The 18,222-nt window shown below is 43.1% G+C and overlaps 1 protein-coding gene across 18 annotated transcripts in view; it reads right to left on the bottom strand.

Annotated features, from left to right (window-relative positions):
- Positions 1–5,618: 5,618 nt before the first annotated feature.
- The window catches only part of TRPM3 (transient receptor potential cation channel subfamily M member 3), an 812,479-nt gene continuing 799,875 nt past the window's right edge, over positions 5,619–18,222 (bottom strand). For all 18 annotated transcript variants that reach the window (XM_047830956.1, XM_047830962.1, XM_047830951.1 and 15 more), the window contains 4 exons: positions 17,464–17,614; positions 17,138–17,337; positions 15,114–15,246; positions 5,619–7,071 (listed from right to left, as the gene is read on the bottom strand). In XM_047830956.1, the coding sequence (XP_047686912.1) occupies positions 5,619–7,071; positions 15,114–15,246; positions 17,138–17,337; positions 17,464–17,614 (1,937 nt within the window). The remainder of the gene's footprint in view (positions 7,072–15,113; positions 15,247–17,137; positions 17,338–17,463; positions 17,615–18,222) is intronic.

The following is an 18,222-nucleotide window of genomic DNA, read 5'->3' as shown; positions in this document are numbered from 1 at the left end:
TTCCTGAGGAAGGCCTGGGTCAAGGTTGGTTTCGATGCTCTGCAGATAGCCCGTGGACTCGTGGCCATGTGTGCCCTTTTCGCTTTCCAGCTCACAAACATTGTGCAAATAGGCAAGGGCCTGGAGGCTTATGGGGACCCGCAGACAAGGTGAATTAGGGAAGGGAAAATTCACCTCACTCTGACTGCCATGTGGATTATGTGGCCACTGAAATCCTTCCTTAGACAACATGTAGAAATCGTCATGTTTTGATTTCATTAGCAGCGATCAGTGCAAGGAACTCAGAGAAAAGGTAACGCAGGGACCTTCTCAAGTGCGTTAAAAAAGAAAAGAAAAGAAAAATCTTGTTTTCCTTAAATCAGAACCAACGCCTCTTTGGCTGACCCCAATCTGGGAAAGAGAATGTTTGACATGTAAAAGGAAGAGAAAGCTTAGGCCAGTGCAGGCTGGGAGAAAAGTTTTCTCTACCCGTTTGAGGAACAGTCATTTATAAGACTGTGCAAACTGGCTCCTCTCTTTTCCAGATGTGGAATGGCTTCTGATAATGACATGGTGATTTCTTTAAAGGGCAAACTCTTCAGACTCACCTAGTTCTTGATCAGACACAGAGTCACCCACCCCTCGCTCTCCCCCCAGCCCAGGCTCATACACAGGTAAGAAAAGCCACCAAGTAGGAGGGAGGGCACCAGCATCACTGGACCACTCATTCACCATGACCTGTGGATTTCTGCATTGTCACCAATGGACTTCTCACTCTCACGTCTCGTTTAACAATCTGTACCCAGTGGCCCTAAAGAATCAGAAATGGGTCTTTCCTATATCACAGATGCACCAACACCTGGACCGCTGTTGGCTAGCCATCTCTGGGTCCCCTAGCTATACACCCTGTGGTTAATACTTTCTTTCATATTATTTGTTCAGAGCTTAAAAAAAGATTTAAAAAAAACCCTTGGTTACTTTTTTGTTTTTAATTTTGAAAAATTGAACATAATCCCCAAACAGTGTAAGCAGCCCAACAGCGTGAGCAAGTTCCTAGCTGGTTTTTAAGTGCTACAGCAGGCAATAGTAAAATGTTAAGTGCCCTTAAAAAGTCAAAAGAAACGCATAAAGCAGTGCATGCATTTTGTTGCCACAAAATTAAGACTGGATTTGGGGGAGGGTTACTTCATTTCAGTTACATTGCTATTGTTAAAGAATAGTGAGTAATAATGCAATATCTAGAACATATATAACCACCTACACACTAGCATCACTTCATCTAGAAACAAATGTATCAGTGTTACTAAATGAACATATTTATAAAATACTGTACCCTGCTTCCACATGGGGTTAGCAGATGTAAACAAACAGCTAATTCAACTGGAGTTTAAAATATTATTTTAAGTTCATTTGTCATATAGTCTTTTGCATAACATGCCAGCTCATCTTTCGCAAAACACAATTCACCTACCAAGGCTCACAGGGCTGGTTAGAGGGTGTACATCAGCTTATACACGTATTTCCTAGTGGCCTACAGGATTGTGAAAAACAGAAAGTAGCTCAGGAACAAAAGTGCTCATTTTACGAGGAGGCTAAATAACATGGAATTGGGAACATACTTAATCCCGGCAACATGTGCTTCTTTATTGAATGTTACAGATTTGTCAATGATTAGCAAAGCTGTCCTGTAACGTTCATTAATACAACCACATGCTACAACTATGCTGGGTTAAAAACATGGGTTACATATACATGTGCATGTGTTTTATAATACAGCATTGCTTGACACGTTGAATGGTACAGCCTATAGATACAGCATGATGGATGACTGGATAATATTGATTACCATTACAGAAGTTAAACAGCCCAAACATTCAGGAAGATTAGACTGTAGAGCCTCAGGAAGTAGAATAAATGTACTATCCAGTTATCTACCATAATATTATCTATAGAAACCATCTTTTAGAGTACCTTAGAAACATTCAGAAGAAACACACTTTGTGTTTTTAGAAGTACAGTTTTCCCACTGGATTATTCATATATATATATATATATTTCTTTTTTTTTCTTTTTTTAAAGGGGAAGGTTCAAAGTGCTAAATAGATATCCTAGACCTGGAAGCTTAGACTTAAAAAGAAATCCAGCTCCGTAAAGTGCTGCATTCTGCCTGCTAACACACACCTTCTGGCTTGGAGAAATATATAATGTAGCCATGACAATTGTGCCCAAGTTTTCCAGCTTCTCGTTCAAATCCATCAAGGAGGAAGTTTCTAACTATAAGCATGTGGGTCAATCAGGGAATTTCCATGGCTATTTTCATAAAACAATTGTTTTTCAAATGGAACAAGCAATTTAGAACGAATCATTACATATAGTAGTATATAAAATTGGCACCTCAAAAGCAGAAATGAAGCCAGAGCTATTAATTCTGTGAGCTCTCTATGACTTTATTTATGTTCCTCAATGATGTGCTGCCCACAAGCTACTTAATTCACAGAGACAGGTAATTAACGTCCCCTTGATCGGGGACATGATGGGATAAATGATCTGAACACAAGCTGACTGTACAAGGCCACAGAATCGATGCCACATCGGTGTGCAGAGAACCCAGAAATGGGAAGAAATGGGTTGAAACAGGACACACATGTAGGCGCACAGGAAAGAAATGGCTCATGAGAATTGCACAGCTGAAGTTTAAAGATTGAAATTTGGCTTGTATATTTTGCACACTTCACAGAAGATGTAAGAACTTCATTTTCCTGCACAACAAAAGAACCAGGCAGTCACAAGGTCAGGACCATTAAGTACTGTGCTTCCCAGGTCCTGTTCTGTTCTCTCCAGAAATCACGGTGAAGGGAAACACTTGTGCACATAATTTCTCTCCCTCACTTTCAGTCTGGTCCAGAATGGGGCCCTGGAGGTACAGTGATGTCCTGCTCTGTGGTCAAAGATTAATGGTTTCACCTCCTTCTTGGATTCCTCTACAGACTCTCTCGGAGAGCCTTCCAGCTTTTTAAAGTGTGCTCCATACTTAAAATCATCAAACATTAGGATACAAGCATATCACGCTAGCAAAATAGAATCTAAGGGACGAAAAGAACGAAATCTTGGTTCAAACTCTGGTGTTGAGACTTAGCCTTCCTGAGAATCACAGAGAAATGGTCTCAAATGTAAAGTGCCTGTTACAACTATTGATTATGAGCAACCACGATTCCTCTTCCTCGTTATCACTCAAGATGGAACCAGGGGTCCGTGGGCCCTTGCAGGTTATATTGCAACTTTGCACCTATGTACATTCTTTTCTGGAGGGCCCAAAGATTTCACCAGATTCTCACTGAGATTCATGACTCAAGGTAGTTTAAGGGCAACTGATTTATTCTCAGACCAAATACATGTTTGCTGAAAGGGAAACAGCCAGTGTGGGGCTCAGTAAAAATGTAAGCCTTTCTAGAGCAATTGCATCCGAGGGAGGCTGGTTGCTTGTTTTTGATTCACCCACATACCAAAGAGTGAAAGGGAATTATTTAATTCTTTGTATGTGGCCTCATAACTATTTCCATATCCAAAAGACTGGTTCAGAGGGTTAAAAAAATTTGAAGGTTAGAGGTTCTGTCCATGTGTTTACTTGATTTCACATAATGAGAAAATCTGGAGCTCATAACAACAACTAAACAGGAGAACCACATAGTGTTGGGGGGGGCAAGAACATTAGATCATTTTTCTTAAAGATTTTATTCTTTTTAAAAATCAGTGACACAAGTAGGAATCTGAAGATTTGAGGGTCAATATTTATTTATCTCCCTTCAAATCCAGATTCTGATCTAGTAGTAGCCTGTATTAAAGAGTCCGTAATACTATCCGGCTTAGAATTGCATGTCTAATTTGGGTTGTACTTGGCGTAATCACTTTGTGCAGAAGAAACCAGACTAAATAAGATGTCATCACAGCATGTGCTTCTGGACAGAAAAGCAGAGGGCGGGTCGCCCGTCATTTTGGCCAGTCTAGTTTGGTACAAGGAGGAACTAAGGTCATAGGGATTTAAAAAGTCATAATTTTAACACCTGTCAAAATCCAACATAATATAATGAACTCTTTCAGTGGAACTCTTGGATATTAAAAAATTCTGTTTGTATCTCAAGGTGATAGAAAAGGTCCAAGCCTCTTAAGAAAGCTCTATATGCCTGTTTATATACTATATATAAACATGTCTGTGTAAATGCATATATATGTATATAAGCAGCATATACTATAGAAGTCTTTATGTGGTTTATTTGCTTTCCATTTTAGTCTATTGTATCATTTTTATAGCTCTGTATATAAGAAAAATATTCATGGTATGCCTGCAACTGATGACTTTGGGTTGATACCAGATTTGCAGTCAATTCTAAGGTTATTTATGATTTGAAACTTCCTTAAAAAGTACTTTGGAACATTTCCATAAAAAAGATACCAGCCCTTGGAAAATCTCCAATTAAATTTATGCTGAGCTCAGATTAAATGGCAAAACTCTAGGTATGAAAATATCCACATGTGATCAGGTCTTCATATACAAAATGGTCATGTGATGAGTAGTGTGAAGAATTTCCAGGTACATCTTGGAGATGTTCAGAAGACATGGCAGAGTCATGCAAATGATGACAGCCACACAGCAGCATGGCACATGACACTAATGGCGAGAATACAACAGTATACCATATGGCAATTTTAGGTGAGTTCTGCCCACTATTTTTGTTTTCCTTTGAGTTCACTATCACATATTCAGTGAGTGGCTTCCTTGATGATGGGTGAGGTACAAAATAAATTAAAAAATATAAAGTTATTTAATTACATTCATCCTGAGCTTGCTTGACTATACTCGAATGCCCACTGCATATAATAAACCACTTGACACTTGTGTTTAGCCTCAATTCTTCTTTCATTTCGATTGCAATACAAAAAGGCATTTCTTTTCCCTTTATTTTCTTCAAAAAAGATAAACAGTTGTGGCACCAGAAGTGAATATATAAGAGACAGGCGAACTATGACTGTTACCTTGTGTTTTCTTTATAATGATCAATTACAGAAGTGTTGGCATGAGAAGGAGTTGGGACGTTAGGTAGAACTGCTTGCTGCCGGCTTATACTGAATAAAAAGGATGCTCTTCATCAGTCACCAGTGATGGAGCCAATGTGAAAAGAAAACAGAATTGAAGTTTAGAATATCTCATTTGTATGCTGGCTACTTTATTTTATCATAGTTTGCAACTTAGCCCTGTATCCTAAAACTCTTGATCATGGTCAGAATTGGAAAGATGCCTCCTGGCATGGAGAATGCTTGAAGCCCCTTCATTCCCAGAGCTCATGGCTTTCAGAAGTGACTACTGACACACATTCATCTCAACCCTGCTCCTCCCTCTGTCCCCTCCCTGCCCATCAAGTGGGAGCATGACTTAAAGCCCCTGTGTTTGGCGCTGGGCCAGACCAAAGGCTTTCTTGATCGGTGGCCCCGAAGTCACCTTTGAGTTAACACCTCCTGAGGCATTGCTTGTTTTGCTCAGCTAAGAATAAAGCAGGGATGTGTCAAGGAAGGGGAACAGGTAGAGTTCGGGGAGGATTTTAGGGCTGGATTCTTGAGCCTCCTGCAATGCGTATTAGGAAGGTTTAGTTGTGCTTGCTTTCAAAGCTGTGGAAGGCGGACGTTCTGGACAGTCTCCTCATGGACAGGCTGTCCCCTCGTCCCTCCGGCTTGGAGGACTTACTCCTCTGGAAGGGATTGCGCAGGCTTGCTGTGTTCCGCTGCCTGTCGAGTTTGTCACTGATGGAGAAGCTCTTCCTGGTGTGTGCATATGGTGCGCTTGGCTCCTCTGCCGAGTAGCTGTTGGCACGCTCTATCTTGGGAACTGTGATGTTATTGGACACGGTTCTGTCTGAGTTATCACCCTCCTGGGAAGGTATCGCGATGGTGGCTCTCCGGCCTCTGGCCTCGTTCTCCTCACTGTCAGAGCTGGGGTGGCTCAGTTCTGCTTCTCGCTCAGGATGGCAGCAAGATGAATCCTCTACTTTGCCTCCAAGACCTCCGGGGAAGGTGGCCCTGTCAGCAATCACTTGAGGGGCATTGACACATCTTGTGTCAATACAGTCTGTAATACTTGTGTATTCTGCTGTTTTCATGGGTACCCCGAAGTTGGCATAATAGCTCCTCGAAGGAGAAAACATAAAGCTATGAGATTTCACCATGGGGGCCTCTTCTAGAAGAAAGGGTGTGGTGGCTATATAGCGGCTACTTTTGGAACGCTCGATGCTCTGGTACATTGGAGGGTCAGTGTCCCAGGGGTTTTGGCATTCTGGGAGGTGGGTATAGTCTGAAGAAAAAGATCTAGTGTCCATGGAGGTGATGTCCTCAAAATCAATGCTCCGGCTCGGAGGTCTGTCTGTGGGTGCAAGGGTTGCATAGGCACTGGTTGAAGGAGCCGTGGAAGGTGCCGTAGCCGAAAAGCTTGGCTCGCCTAGCCCGAGGATGTTCATGGAATTGTCCAGAGGGTCTATATCACAGTGTAGTTCATCCATGGCAGAGACGTAGATGTCTATACACGAGGACGGTCTTCTGGAGTCTGGAACAATGGCCAAGGTGTTTGCAGGGGCTGCAGGAGCTTTGGGTTCTTTTGCTACAGAGTGGGAACTAGTAGCCCGGTGGAGGCTCAGGGACCTTTCTTTAAAAAGACTTTCCAACTTTTCTATACCACCTTTGTCTTTCATATTGACTGAATAGAAAGAATGGCTTCGCATACGGGGCATTAGGGTTGGAGAAGTTGGGGACATGGTCTCCTCACCTGCAGGGTCTATACTCTCTTGGAGCTTGAAGGTATTTCCTTCCTGGCTGTTGAAGCTGCTTTGGCGCACGATGTAGGCAGCATCCGTACAGTCCGACGAGGTCCGGGAGCGGATTTTGTTGGACTCAGCCCGCTCCAGACCTGTCAGGCGCTCCAGGGCCGTGGCCATGCGCCCAATGAGGTCCTCGAGCTGCGCCAGCCGGATGTCCACGGTCTGGAGTGAGGCCTTCATGCAGTGCTCTCTCTCGTTGACTTCCTCCAGCCGCATGGACATGTTCTCCACCCTGGGCAAGAAACAGAATGAGGGTCACTCAAGGCCAGGTTCCTCTCTAGAGAATCTAAATCTTTTTGAGCTGGAAGAGGCTTTAGAGATGATCTAAGCTAGTGGTATTTATCTAGCAAACCCCTTTTCCCTCAGTAAAATTTAACGCACGATCCCAATAAACACCAAAGCTGAGCAGTTCTTATTGGAGTGGAATGGGGCCAAAGCGCCTCATGACTTAGTTGTGACTTGGGGCAGGGTTTAATAACCTAAGCAAGGCTTACGGCGTTGGCTTAGTCAGCACCGAAATGAGAATGGTGCGTCTTGATGACTTTGTTCAGAACCGTGCAATACGGTTTGAGAATGCAGCTATTCTCATTGCAGAGCATGCCTAAGGCTTATAGCATGGACTGGGATTATTTTTATTTTGCATTACAAACAATTTTTAACATTTATTTACTTTTGAGAGAGAGAGAGAGAAAGAGAGCACGAGCGGGGAAAGGGCAGAGAGAGGGAGGGAGACCCAACCTGAAGCAGGCTCCAGGCTCTGAGCTGTTAGCACAGAGCCTGACATGGGGCTCGAACCCACAAACTGAGATCATGACCTGAGCCAAAGTCGGACGCTTAACTGACTGAACCACCCAGGCGTCCCTTATTTTGCATTTATATGATAATCTCTTCTTGTTGCTGTTCACAATAATCTTTTCAAAATTTAGGGCCTCCATAGGAATTGATACGGTCCTGTCACTGAGGCACCTGGCGTTGATCTAACCCAATCCTTTCTTTAATAAAGGGAAAGCAAACATCAAGAAATGTAACCAAGATTATGTAATTTGTAGTAAACCTGGAGCATCTATCCGTAAGTCAATTACCCAACTCCTCTCTCTCTCTCTCCGTGTCTCTCTGGATAGCTGATCATAGATACCTTATATTACAGTTATTTCTAGATGTCTTGACCTTCCCCACTGGAAATTCCTAAGAGCATGATCTGTCTCATATTCCTTTTTCCATTCCTGGGCTGCCAGGTGTCAATAAAGTTTCACTGAGTCAATCATGGTTATGAACTTGATTTCGTTTGTTTAATAGGCTGCCTGGACATTTTTTTACAAAGACAGAGGCCACGTATTTAAAATAAAATTGTGCCACATTTTTCTGGGATTGACGGGAAAAGGGCAAACCAGAGCCAAGCTTTGGTTTGAACTCCAACTTTCACTTGTAAATTCCCAAAGGCAAAACTTTTGGAGACTCGAAATGAGATCCACTCACAACTTTTCTGGAGAGGATAAAGATAAAGATACTTTTCCAAAACTCCCAATGTGCACAGTAAACCACGCGACCGCTGACCCTTAAAGAAACATGTCTGCATGTATAAGATGTGCTTTACAGACAATGGTGGCAATTGGAGCTGGGTCCCCCCAGCTGTTGTGATGGTGGCAAAGGGGGATGGGGATGGTAGCAGGAGTGGCATGTTAATAGTAGTGACACCTCAATCAGAGAAGAATACATTTCAGTGCCATGAGGTACAAGAGGCACGTGGCTTCCCTTTCTGAGGATCTGTAGGCTTGCAAAACCAACCAACCAATGAACCAGCCAAACAAACAAACAAAAAAACCCTCTTCTGGCCAGAGTGGGGGTGTGTGTGATTCTCCCGCCTTGGGTCACATCTCTGCCTCTTTCAGCAACAGCTCGCCCCACTCCAACTCACCTCACCCATTCTGCTCTCTTATCTTTCAGGTTGCCTTCACCCAGCCCAAGGCTCTGGACTGCCCTCCTGAGCCCTGCTTTAGAGACATCCTCCTGATGCTCCATACCCAACCCAGCACTTCCCGGGGCCCAGGAACAGTCTGCCACCATGCCCAGGTGTCTGCCTTAAAAGACTCGAAAATCTAGCGATTGCAAAGCTGGCAAACTCAATGCTAATCTCTCAGTTAACACAGCTGATTCAGAAGGAAACTACCACTTTACCCTGTATCACTTCATTTTGTGATATAAACACAGCTTGAGAAACAAACTTACTTACAATAACAAGTTTGTGTGTCTTATAGACTCCCAATTCACTTGGTCACCATCTAGCCTATGCAGTTTGGTTTTGCAAGTACTGCGATTTCCTGTTTTGCAATGCAATAAGCTTTGAGTGAGTGGATAAAATACTTCCTCATTAAAGTCAGGAGCAGGAGACATGCACTTTTTTGGTAGAACGGGACTTTCCATTTTGGATACTCTAGGTACTGGAGTGTTTTAGTGTTGGCAGAGTAACAAAAGACAGGACCGTTTCCCTCCTCCTCTTTGTTTCCCTGGAGCCTGGTGTATACAACAAGGTGGGTATGGAAAGAGATAAAGATGCTCTTTTAGCCTAACTGCTTGGGATCACTGGGCTGAGCCCTGTGAAGGGTCTCCCTGCCCTGTGGGGAGCTCCCTCCCTGTATCCCACCTCTCTTCAGCCCGAGAATCCAACACTGCAGAGAGAAGTATCAGATAAGAGGCAGAGCTAAGGCACCATGAAGCAATGGAAGAGTCAGGAGCTGGCTGTGGACAGTAAACCGGACACAGAAACTAAGGAGCCCAAGGGGATGGGAAGAAGAGAGGTGGTAGGAGGAAGGGGGAAGAAGGTAAGCAGAGAGGTGCCTGGGGGAACCTCGAGAGTCAAGAAAAAGAAGCATGGCCCCAGGAATGGAATAGTTGGAGGTAGTGAGGAAGACAGCTAGAACAGGGCCAAGGAGCTATTCTTCACCAAAGTTCTCCTTGGTAGGCTCTCCTGTGGGCTCTGAGGTGTTTTGGAATGTAGTACTTGGTGGGGTGGGGTGGGGAGAATGGACGGTTTCATCCATTTTCTTCCAGATTTCTGGATGTGTTTAACCATGTAACTGTATGATCATTTAAGTCATGAATATAACTGTAGGGGTGGAGTGTAGGAGTTATAAAAGAATAAAAAATCTTAGAGTTAAACTCCTATATGTTTGTTCCATAAACAGAGTGCTTCCCTTAATCTTAAAAAACAAATTTTTTTTTTTTGAAAAGCAATTGTAAATGGGTGTGCATCACAGATATAAATACGTTTGAGGACCAAGCCAAGAGTTTTGGGTCATGATTGTAGTCATTAGTTGCTGACCCTGGTCAAACCACTCAGGAGAGAAAAAGGAGGTAACAATGGTAAGAATTTATGGATCAAGAGGAACGCTTAAGACAGACACAGGAAGTGATGAAGCAAGAGAAAAAAGTTGGGGAAGGAAGATGCTGTGTGGGGAGAACACTATTTTTCTTTCCTTCTTTTGCATCGCTGGGCCTCTCATGGCTTCTTCAGAGTAACTTGGGAGGCAAGAATATTAGCAACACGATGTGGTCCTGGAAAGATGTGAGGTCACTCCTGCCTCTGGATGCCCAAGAAAGTGACAGCCAGGATCCCACCAGAGGAAATTCCTAACTCGATAGGTTGGGGGAAATCCCAGCTAAGAGGACAACTAGCCTCTAACGGCCAGTATGATGAAGAAAAGAAAGGACATTCCAAAGAAGATCCTAATGGCACAGAAAATTTCAGCCTCAATACTCAATTTCTTAAGAACTGTTATTTTCTACAAATTCATGTTCTTTCCTGATAACCTCAAAATGTGGCTAAAGGAAAAGTAGTGAAAGGAAAAAAGAGGCTTGGCAGGCCATGCCTGTTTTAAATCTCAAATATTCCCTGGAGAGCTAGCAGCAAGATGGCTATAGGATGGAGGGCAAAAGCAATCCCATTATCACACGAACCAATCACAGGGCCTCTTGTCGGGGAAAGGGCAGACTTGTACAGGGTTTCAAATGCAAGGGGATGACACAGATCAGATAAAGTGAACTCTTGCTTATCCACAGACTGACATCTAATTTGTGACTTATTTAAGTGTTTTAGAGTCACCTCCCCTTCCCTTTGGTCCAATTATCCTTCTCATCATCCTGGGAAGAAAAAAGGGGAGAAATTGAAATCCAGCTCAATCATGGAGATACCAAAGATCAGCACTGGAAAAAGATAGGGCTGGGAGGTGAGTGAGGCTCATCTTTTTTGGCTTACCCTGTTTTTTGATTATTCATATATCCTAAGTTATTCTTATCTTCCTTTGTTATGAAAATCAGAAGTGGAATACACTATTCATAGTCACATGACTATTCCTGTTTTTGGAACTAGGCGAAGTGACGAAAGGGTGCAAACCCTTTGGTTGGGGAAAGATAAGGTTAGATAAATGACACCAGTGACCATGTATATTCTAGTTTGCTTCAACTGTTACTGGAGAGAAATTCAAATGCAACTTCTTCTGACAAGTGGAACTTGAGGGAGGGGAGGAAGGCGTTGGGGAGGATGATCTGGAAGCTGGAAGTCAGGGGTCGGAGAACTCAATGCGTATGGCATTGTATGAGGACAGAAGCTGGGACTCAGTGGCAGCAGAGAGCATGCCCAGTCCAGGGCATTCAGCATGGATTTTCACAATCGCTGTAAGCCTTACCCAACAACCCTCTGCGTGTAGGTGTGTCCAAGTCACCAGTTTGCAAGCCCTGCTTTAAATGAGTGAAAGGAACCAGAAAAAAAAAGCTCCAGCTGTGATCACCAGAAAATGTAGGTAACTCTTAAGAACCAAGGGGAAATTAACAAGAAAAGTCAGGAGACTGGAGATAGGAAAATGTTTTTCTGATATTAAAAGTTCCCAAAGTCTAGGAATTATGAAAGCTTGACATAAATTCTAGGCAGTACTTATGGAATAGCTCAGGAGTATGTAATTAAGCAGATGTTTTGAGTACTTTGAAAAGATAGGGCTCATTTACAGGAGACTTTATGGGCTCAATATTAATCTTGTCTTCATAATCTAGACCAATACAGTAACACAGATGCATAATGTTAGTGATGGGGTATGTTGTGATTTTAGCAGGGAGGTTGACATGCTGGGCTGACTGGAGAAATGTGGATACCTGGCTGGTTTTTAACCAAACGAAAGATGGGTCAATATTGTGAAACATGGTATTTTTGGAGTCTTGGTTCTTTCTGTCTTGGTTTACCTGATGTGTGCTGGCCGGCATCTGACAAGCTATACTGAAGGCATAGCAAGTACATTTATCAAGCCAACAATGAGATAAAATGAATAGAATTATATATATATTACGTGTATATACATGTATATACATGTGTATATATTATATATATAATACATATATATGGAAAAACAGGTTTTTTTTTTCAGGAATCAGTTCCTATGAGGTGTTAATTTTCAGAATTGGTTCCCATAAAGGTGTTAATGATCTCCTGAATATTGTATTGCTCTCTTTAGATACCATTTAGGTACGAAAATATGACTTCAGAATGATGCATTTAAATTGACAATTGTGGAAGGATCTCTGTATTTCTAAAAAAATGCATGCAAGTAAAACTTATATAAGTAAGTTATAGTTTACAGGCAGTGGCAGGGTGAGTGGTATGGGGCTCAGAACATGAAGAAACCCTTTCCCCAAGTCTTTGATCCCAGCAGAACCAGCTCTGAGTTTTTCTGATTTCAAATCTCTGTATTGGGGCTGTCGAACATAACAGGAGAATTACATAATATCCTATATAGTTAACAGAATGTATGTAGTTAATTTATATAAATTAAACATATGTACCTATCTGAGTGTGTGTATATTATCTTTTTATTTTTATCTATTATCTATAGATAATAGATAATTTATTATCTATTATCTATCTATTGAATGTAAATAGGACAGGAGATTTCACCTGCCACTCCACTCAGAAAGGATATGTCCCAGGAAATGTGTGAGACGGGTAATACGGATCTTCTATTTCCTTGGTTGCTATCTGTTCTCTCATGCACTTTGTAGTGTTTCTGTTGTGCTGAGCACAATTCTAGAGTTAAAGATTTATTCTCCGGTACACTTACAAATGCAAAACAGCCACTGCCACCACCACCACCACCAAAAACCAAACCCCAAACAAACACAGACAGAAGCAACAGAAGGAGAATGAGGCCTGGGCTTAGATTCACTTCTCTGGCACCTGGGCTTGGTCATGAGGTTGTCCTTGTCCTCCAGGCCCCCCTTATTCCAGAAGGCCAGCTAATGCCTAAGACACAGGGAGGGGGTACCTATGATCTGTCCTGGATTTCTGGGGATCGCTCACCTCGGTCATCATCCTTGAGGGCTGGGCTTTGAAGCCACTCAGAGAGGAACAGGGTCTTGGGGAAGGAGTCTTCTGGAAATGCTTATAGCTGTGGGGTGAGGGGCTCAGGTGAAGGTGCTGTATAGTTCCTTCCTATTTTCATTGAAAGGAATTGGTGACATGGTTCCCAACATGTTCACATGTGCTGGTGTCTGTACCCCTCATTCTAGTTCCCCAGAGAGGCAAAAGCTTCCTTGTATCTTAACCCTCCTTCCTCCTACCTTTCTGTGCCCCCAGGTCTGTGGCTTTTTGAGTTCAAAAAGCATTTCAAAATCTCCTCTACATACGCTTTGGAAATATGTTTGAGTAATGGGGAACGTGTCCCCAAGGCACAATTTTCTGGAAACCACATGGCTATATGTCCATCAATAAAGTGTTTTCAAGTCCTTTGAATGGCAGAGATTTCTAGATTTGCAGGTCCTTCCTCTGTTTGCCAGCATATCACTTCACATCATATCATCACAAAATGCTCTATTTTGCAATGACAGATGAGCATAAAATATGCGCACAGCTTTAAGCTTTGCTAATATTGGCTGAGTACCAATGGATACAATCACTCAGTGGCATGTGTATATATACCTACTTAGGTAGACTGCATTCTTTAAAGACATGAAGAGCCAGAAACAGAAAAATGCCACTTATGTAATTTCCACAGAGCCACTAGAGAGTGTATGAAGTGGGTAAGCAGACAGAATGTCATTTCTCTAAAACTTGAGGTCACTGACTCATATCTTAGAAGTTTGAATCATAGCAACTAAAATCATCAATATATTATGCCCTTTCCCACTATTTATAATAGTTGCATCTTCATATTTCAATGCTTACAATCTAAAGTTACACCATACTTCATAACAGTCTGCACGTTCTTTATAACAGTGGCTCCCAAATGCTGTATTTTTAAGTTTATTTACTGAGAGAGAGAGAGAGAGAGAGAGAGAGAGAGAGAATGAGCAGGGGAGGGGGAGAGAGAGAATCCCAAGCAGGCTCCATGCTGTCAGTGTGGAGCTCGATGTGGGGCTTCATCTCACAAACCATGAGATCATGACCTGAGCTGAAAATCAAGAGTCAGATGCTTCACCGACTGAGTCACCCAGGTGCCCATCCCAAATTCTGGGTTTTGAACGTGCTAGCCCAGAATGAAGTTTTTATTAGTCCACAGCAAAATGAGAAAAAGAAGGAACTATAAATTAATTTGCATGAAGCTAGGTTTATTAAACTTCACGGACTCTCCTCTTTGTATTTGGGGATTTTTTTTTCTTTATAGTCTTACTGGTCCACAAAACTGGCCAATGAGATCTAAAAGTATATCACCCCTGGGTAGAAGAATCTGCTTTCACTCCTTTGCTTTTATCTTGTTCTATAAAAAGAATAAAACAAAAATAATTCTGAAAAAAAAAAGAAACCCTCATCCATTATTGTAACTAATTGGCAGATCTCTCATTGCCGTTGATTCGGAAGGTGCTGAATACCCATATGTGCCAGATGCCAGGACTGTTCTCCTTCTCCCCCAAAGATGCCCACTGATCTACACGAAACATCAACCTGCTGGAAGCCCTCGAGTTGGGCTGGGTCTCACTTGGTTTGCATCTGGGCTGGAACGTTCCAATTCCTGGTCTGAGCCAACAAGCCCTGCTCTGTCCTAGCCTCAACAATCTCATCTTCAGGAGGGCGGGTGCTACTGCCTCCTGAGGAAGTCCAGGAAGGGTCTGGAAGTCTGGAAGTTTGCTCTGTAGTTGCTTCCGACAATGTCCCACCCTCTCATAAGCTTGAGGATTTCTTGGACAATACAAATAAACACAAAGGGGTCTGTTTTGGGGGCTGGGCAAGCAAACACAGTGGATAAGTCACAGCATGACACAAAGCATCCCCAAGAGGCATGTGCCCATGGAACAGACCTTTCTGAAGTCACGCGTATCCTCTCATCATTGGACGAGTTGAATCGATCATCCTTTTCTCTGAAATACTCCTCTATGCACTGCTCTTCGAAATCATGTACTTTCTTGAGCTCATCATCAGTTATGAACAGTTCTGTGGAAAAAAGTGACAACAGGAAGGATCAGCAATGACATCTAATCTGCGGGCCTAATGACTACTCTTCGTTTCATCAAGGTTAAGAAAAGGAGCCTAGGTTCTTCGCTAAGTCTCAGGCTAAAGCCAAATCCAATCGGGCAACTCGTATCATTGTCCTGTTTCTGTGCGTTAGAGTCACGATGGAGCCCTAAAGTTCACCTGGGTATATCTGGTTTACTGCAGTGGCTGGTTAGAATTATACCCATTGTGAGGTTCAGAAAGTAGCTAAATCAAAGAAAATGGAGCTATGCAGGGAATGGAGGTTACTTACAAGTTCAGTTACTGGTCTGAGGAGTGTGGCAGACAACGAATGTTCACTGGTCTTACTACAAGCCCATGGCAACCCCATTCCCTCTTTCCATCTGCCCACAACCAAGGCTGGAAAGCCAAACCCATACATTTCTCTGCTGCAGGGAGGGGTGGTGGATTGGGAAGAGGTTCTGCTTTCCTGAGAAAATTTTCAGGTGTAGCTCCTTCTTTCTACATTTTCTCACCTTCCCTCCTCTTCCTGCCTTGAACATGAATGTAATGCCTGGAAGTACAGCAGCTATTCTGTAACCATGAGATAAGACAGGGCAAGAAGGAGTTGCTGAACTTAAAAAACAAGACTTGGGGTCTTTGACTTCAGGGAGCTATTGCTGAGTGATGGGCTATTACCTCTTCACTTTGAGTTATGTCAGATAAATAAAGCTTTATTGATTTGTGTTGTTAGCCTGGTTCTCTGTTAATATCAGGTAGGCTGATTCATAACTGATACAGCTGTAGAAAGAGCCCAGTGGAAATTTGAACTTTTTCCCTCTAAGCTTTCCATGTGCCTAAATTTGTGTTTCTGGTGGAAATAGTGAATTCTGGAATTTTCACTTCCCTTCAACTCTGTAATTTTAATGTCTAGAAAGGAGTTGGGCATTATTTTGTCAGAGAAGTTGTTAAAAGCTCCAGACCTAGAGAGAGTCAGTTGATGAGGTGGCTTTGGTTTAAACTTTAGAGCACTAACTAGTGTCACTGAGAGGTAATTCCTGGGTCACAATCCTAGAGGCTCTGGCTCAGTAGATTTAGTATAGGTAGTCTAATTGACACACTTTGAGAAACCACAGAAACTTGCTTGAATGGGGCTGGATTCCCAATAGTAATTAACTCTGGGTCGTACTAAGGGGGCATTTAGGAAATCTGCAGGAGCTATTATATTCAATGTATGGAGGCCAGAAGTGTTAAATTTTCTGCCATGTGTGGGACAATCCCATACACTGAAGAATTATTCTGCCCCAAAGCCAACAGAACCTCCTTCTAGAAACACTGGGTAGTAGGTGGATGGTGAGGGGTTTTCTGTTATTCCTTTGACTAATAGAAAGCAGAGCAAATGGCCATAACCTCTAAGGCCTGGGGAATGTTTAATCCCTGAAAAAAAAAAAAAAGATAGGTCCAGAAATGATAATGAAAAAAATCAGACTTAGTCAACTACAACCCAACTGAACCCATGTAATGATTCTTACATTATACATAATGTAGCATTGGGAGCATATCACTATGGTGCATATATTTTGTGGTGGGACCTCTGGCCAGTAAGGAGCTTAGAATCTATGGAGGTGCTAGAACAGCCCTGCCAGAGACTGGTTTTGTTCACTAAGAAAGATGGGAGGCTAAGATTGCTCCATTTCAGCCTCTAGTGTCCTCACACAGCACTGTTTCCCATAGAAACAGACCCTCCCACGCCTTCCCAAGTGTTCAGAGCTGCCCACAGTCTGCTGGACGCAGAAGGAACCAGGTGGGCACATGGTCCTACATGACCGTCTGTAGGATATAGTAGGAGTTCCTGCTTTGGGGCTGCCCAGGGCTGTCCCCCGAAGCTTACTCAAGCCATAGTCCCTCTCATCTGGGTCGCTCTCATGTTTTCTCCATCGGCAACACAGATGCTGGAATATCATGGTCATGTGGCTAAAGATGATCAGAGGTGGGGGCAGAACCGGCCTCTCATGGAAGGTCATGATGAGCTGATACCTCTGAAACTTCCACACTTGGTTGGATATTGACTTCACCTCAAAAAATGTATTGCTGAAATAGAGATGGGAGAGAATCAAGAGAGAAATCCCACTCCTTTCTGAAGCCCCAGCGCCTGCCCCTCCCCAACCCCCCTGCTTCTCCCTCCACCCCACATCCTCTAGGGAAGGACCCACTTACTTAAAGACGGCGATGAGCAGGTTGACCAGCAGGATGTTCGCCACTAACAGGTAGCAGGCCATGATGGCCGGTACAATCCAGGCTCCTGTCTTGCAGGGAGGCAGCTGGATTATTTTGCCATCCTCCCGTGTCTCATTCTGTCCACAAGGAGCTAAAGAAAGCAGCACAGGCAAGAAATGAGAAGCCATGGCTATGTGATTTAAAAAAAAAAAAAGATTGATTTGAATGAGAGAAGTTTCTTTGTTTTTGTTTTTTTTTTTAGATGGAGGAAAAATACAGCCATCTCAAAACAAACAGAAAAAAAATAAAAAAACTCTAAAAAAGCCAAAAGAGAGAAATGAAAGCGTGGTGAATATCTCAAGGGATACCAGACGGGAGCTACTTCTGCCATCTCTCAAGTTGTCACGGGACCTGAAAGAGGTGACGCACCCCTGCTCGCCCACTCTGGCCCTTGCCCCCGACGGACACTTAGTAAAGGGCACTTGCTGTCGTGAGGAAGCCTGGGCAGGGCTTTTCTGGGGACTGGCCGGGGGGTGCAGAGTCTCACTGCCCCATCAAGTTACTTCCAAAATGTGCTGTGCAGGCTGCCGCCTACAGCTGTAACAGCAGCAGCAGAGGGGTTATTGATTGGGAATTAACACACGGGTGGCAGTTAATCGCTGCAGGCAACAACTCTGGGGCTCTGAGCTAAGAATCTGCAGTCTCAGTGTGGTAGGAATAAAACAGGGCAGAGACGTGGGAAGTATTTCCTGGGCTGGT

Source organism: Prionailurus viverrinus, chromosome D4 (assembly GCF_022837055.1).
Source record: "Prionailurus viverrinus isolate Anna chromosome D4, UM_Priviv_1.0, whole genome shotgun sequence".
NCBI classification, from domain to species: Eukaryota; Metazoa; Chordata; class Mammalia; order Carnivora; family Felidae; genus Prionailurus; species Prionailurus viverrinus.
This window is presented reverse-complemented; position numbering and strand designations above follow the sequence as displayed.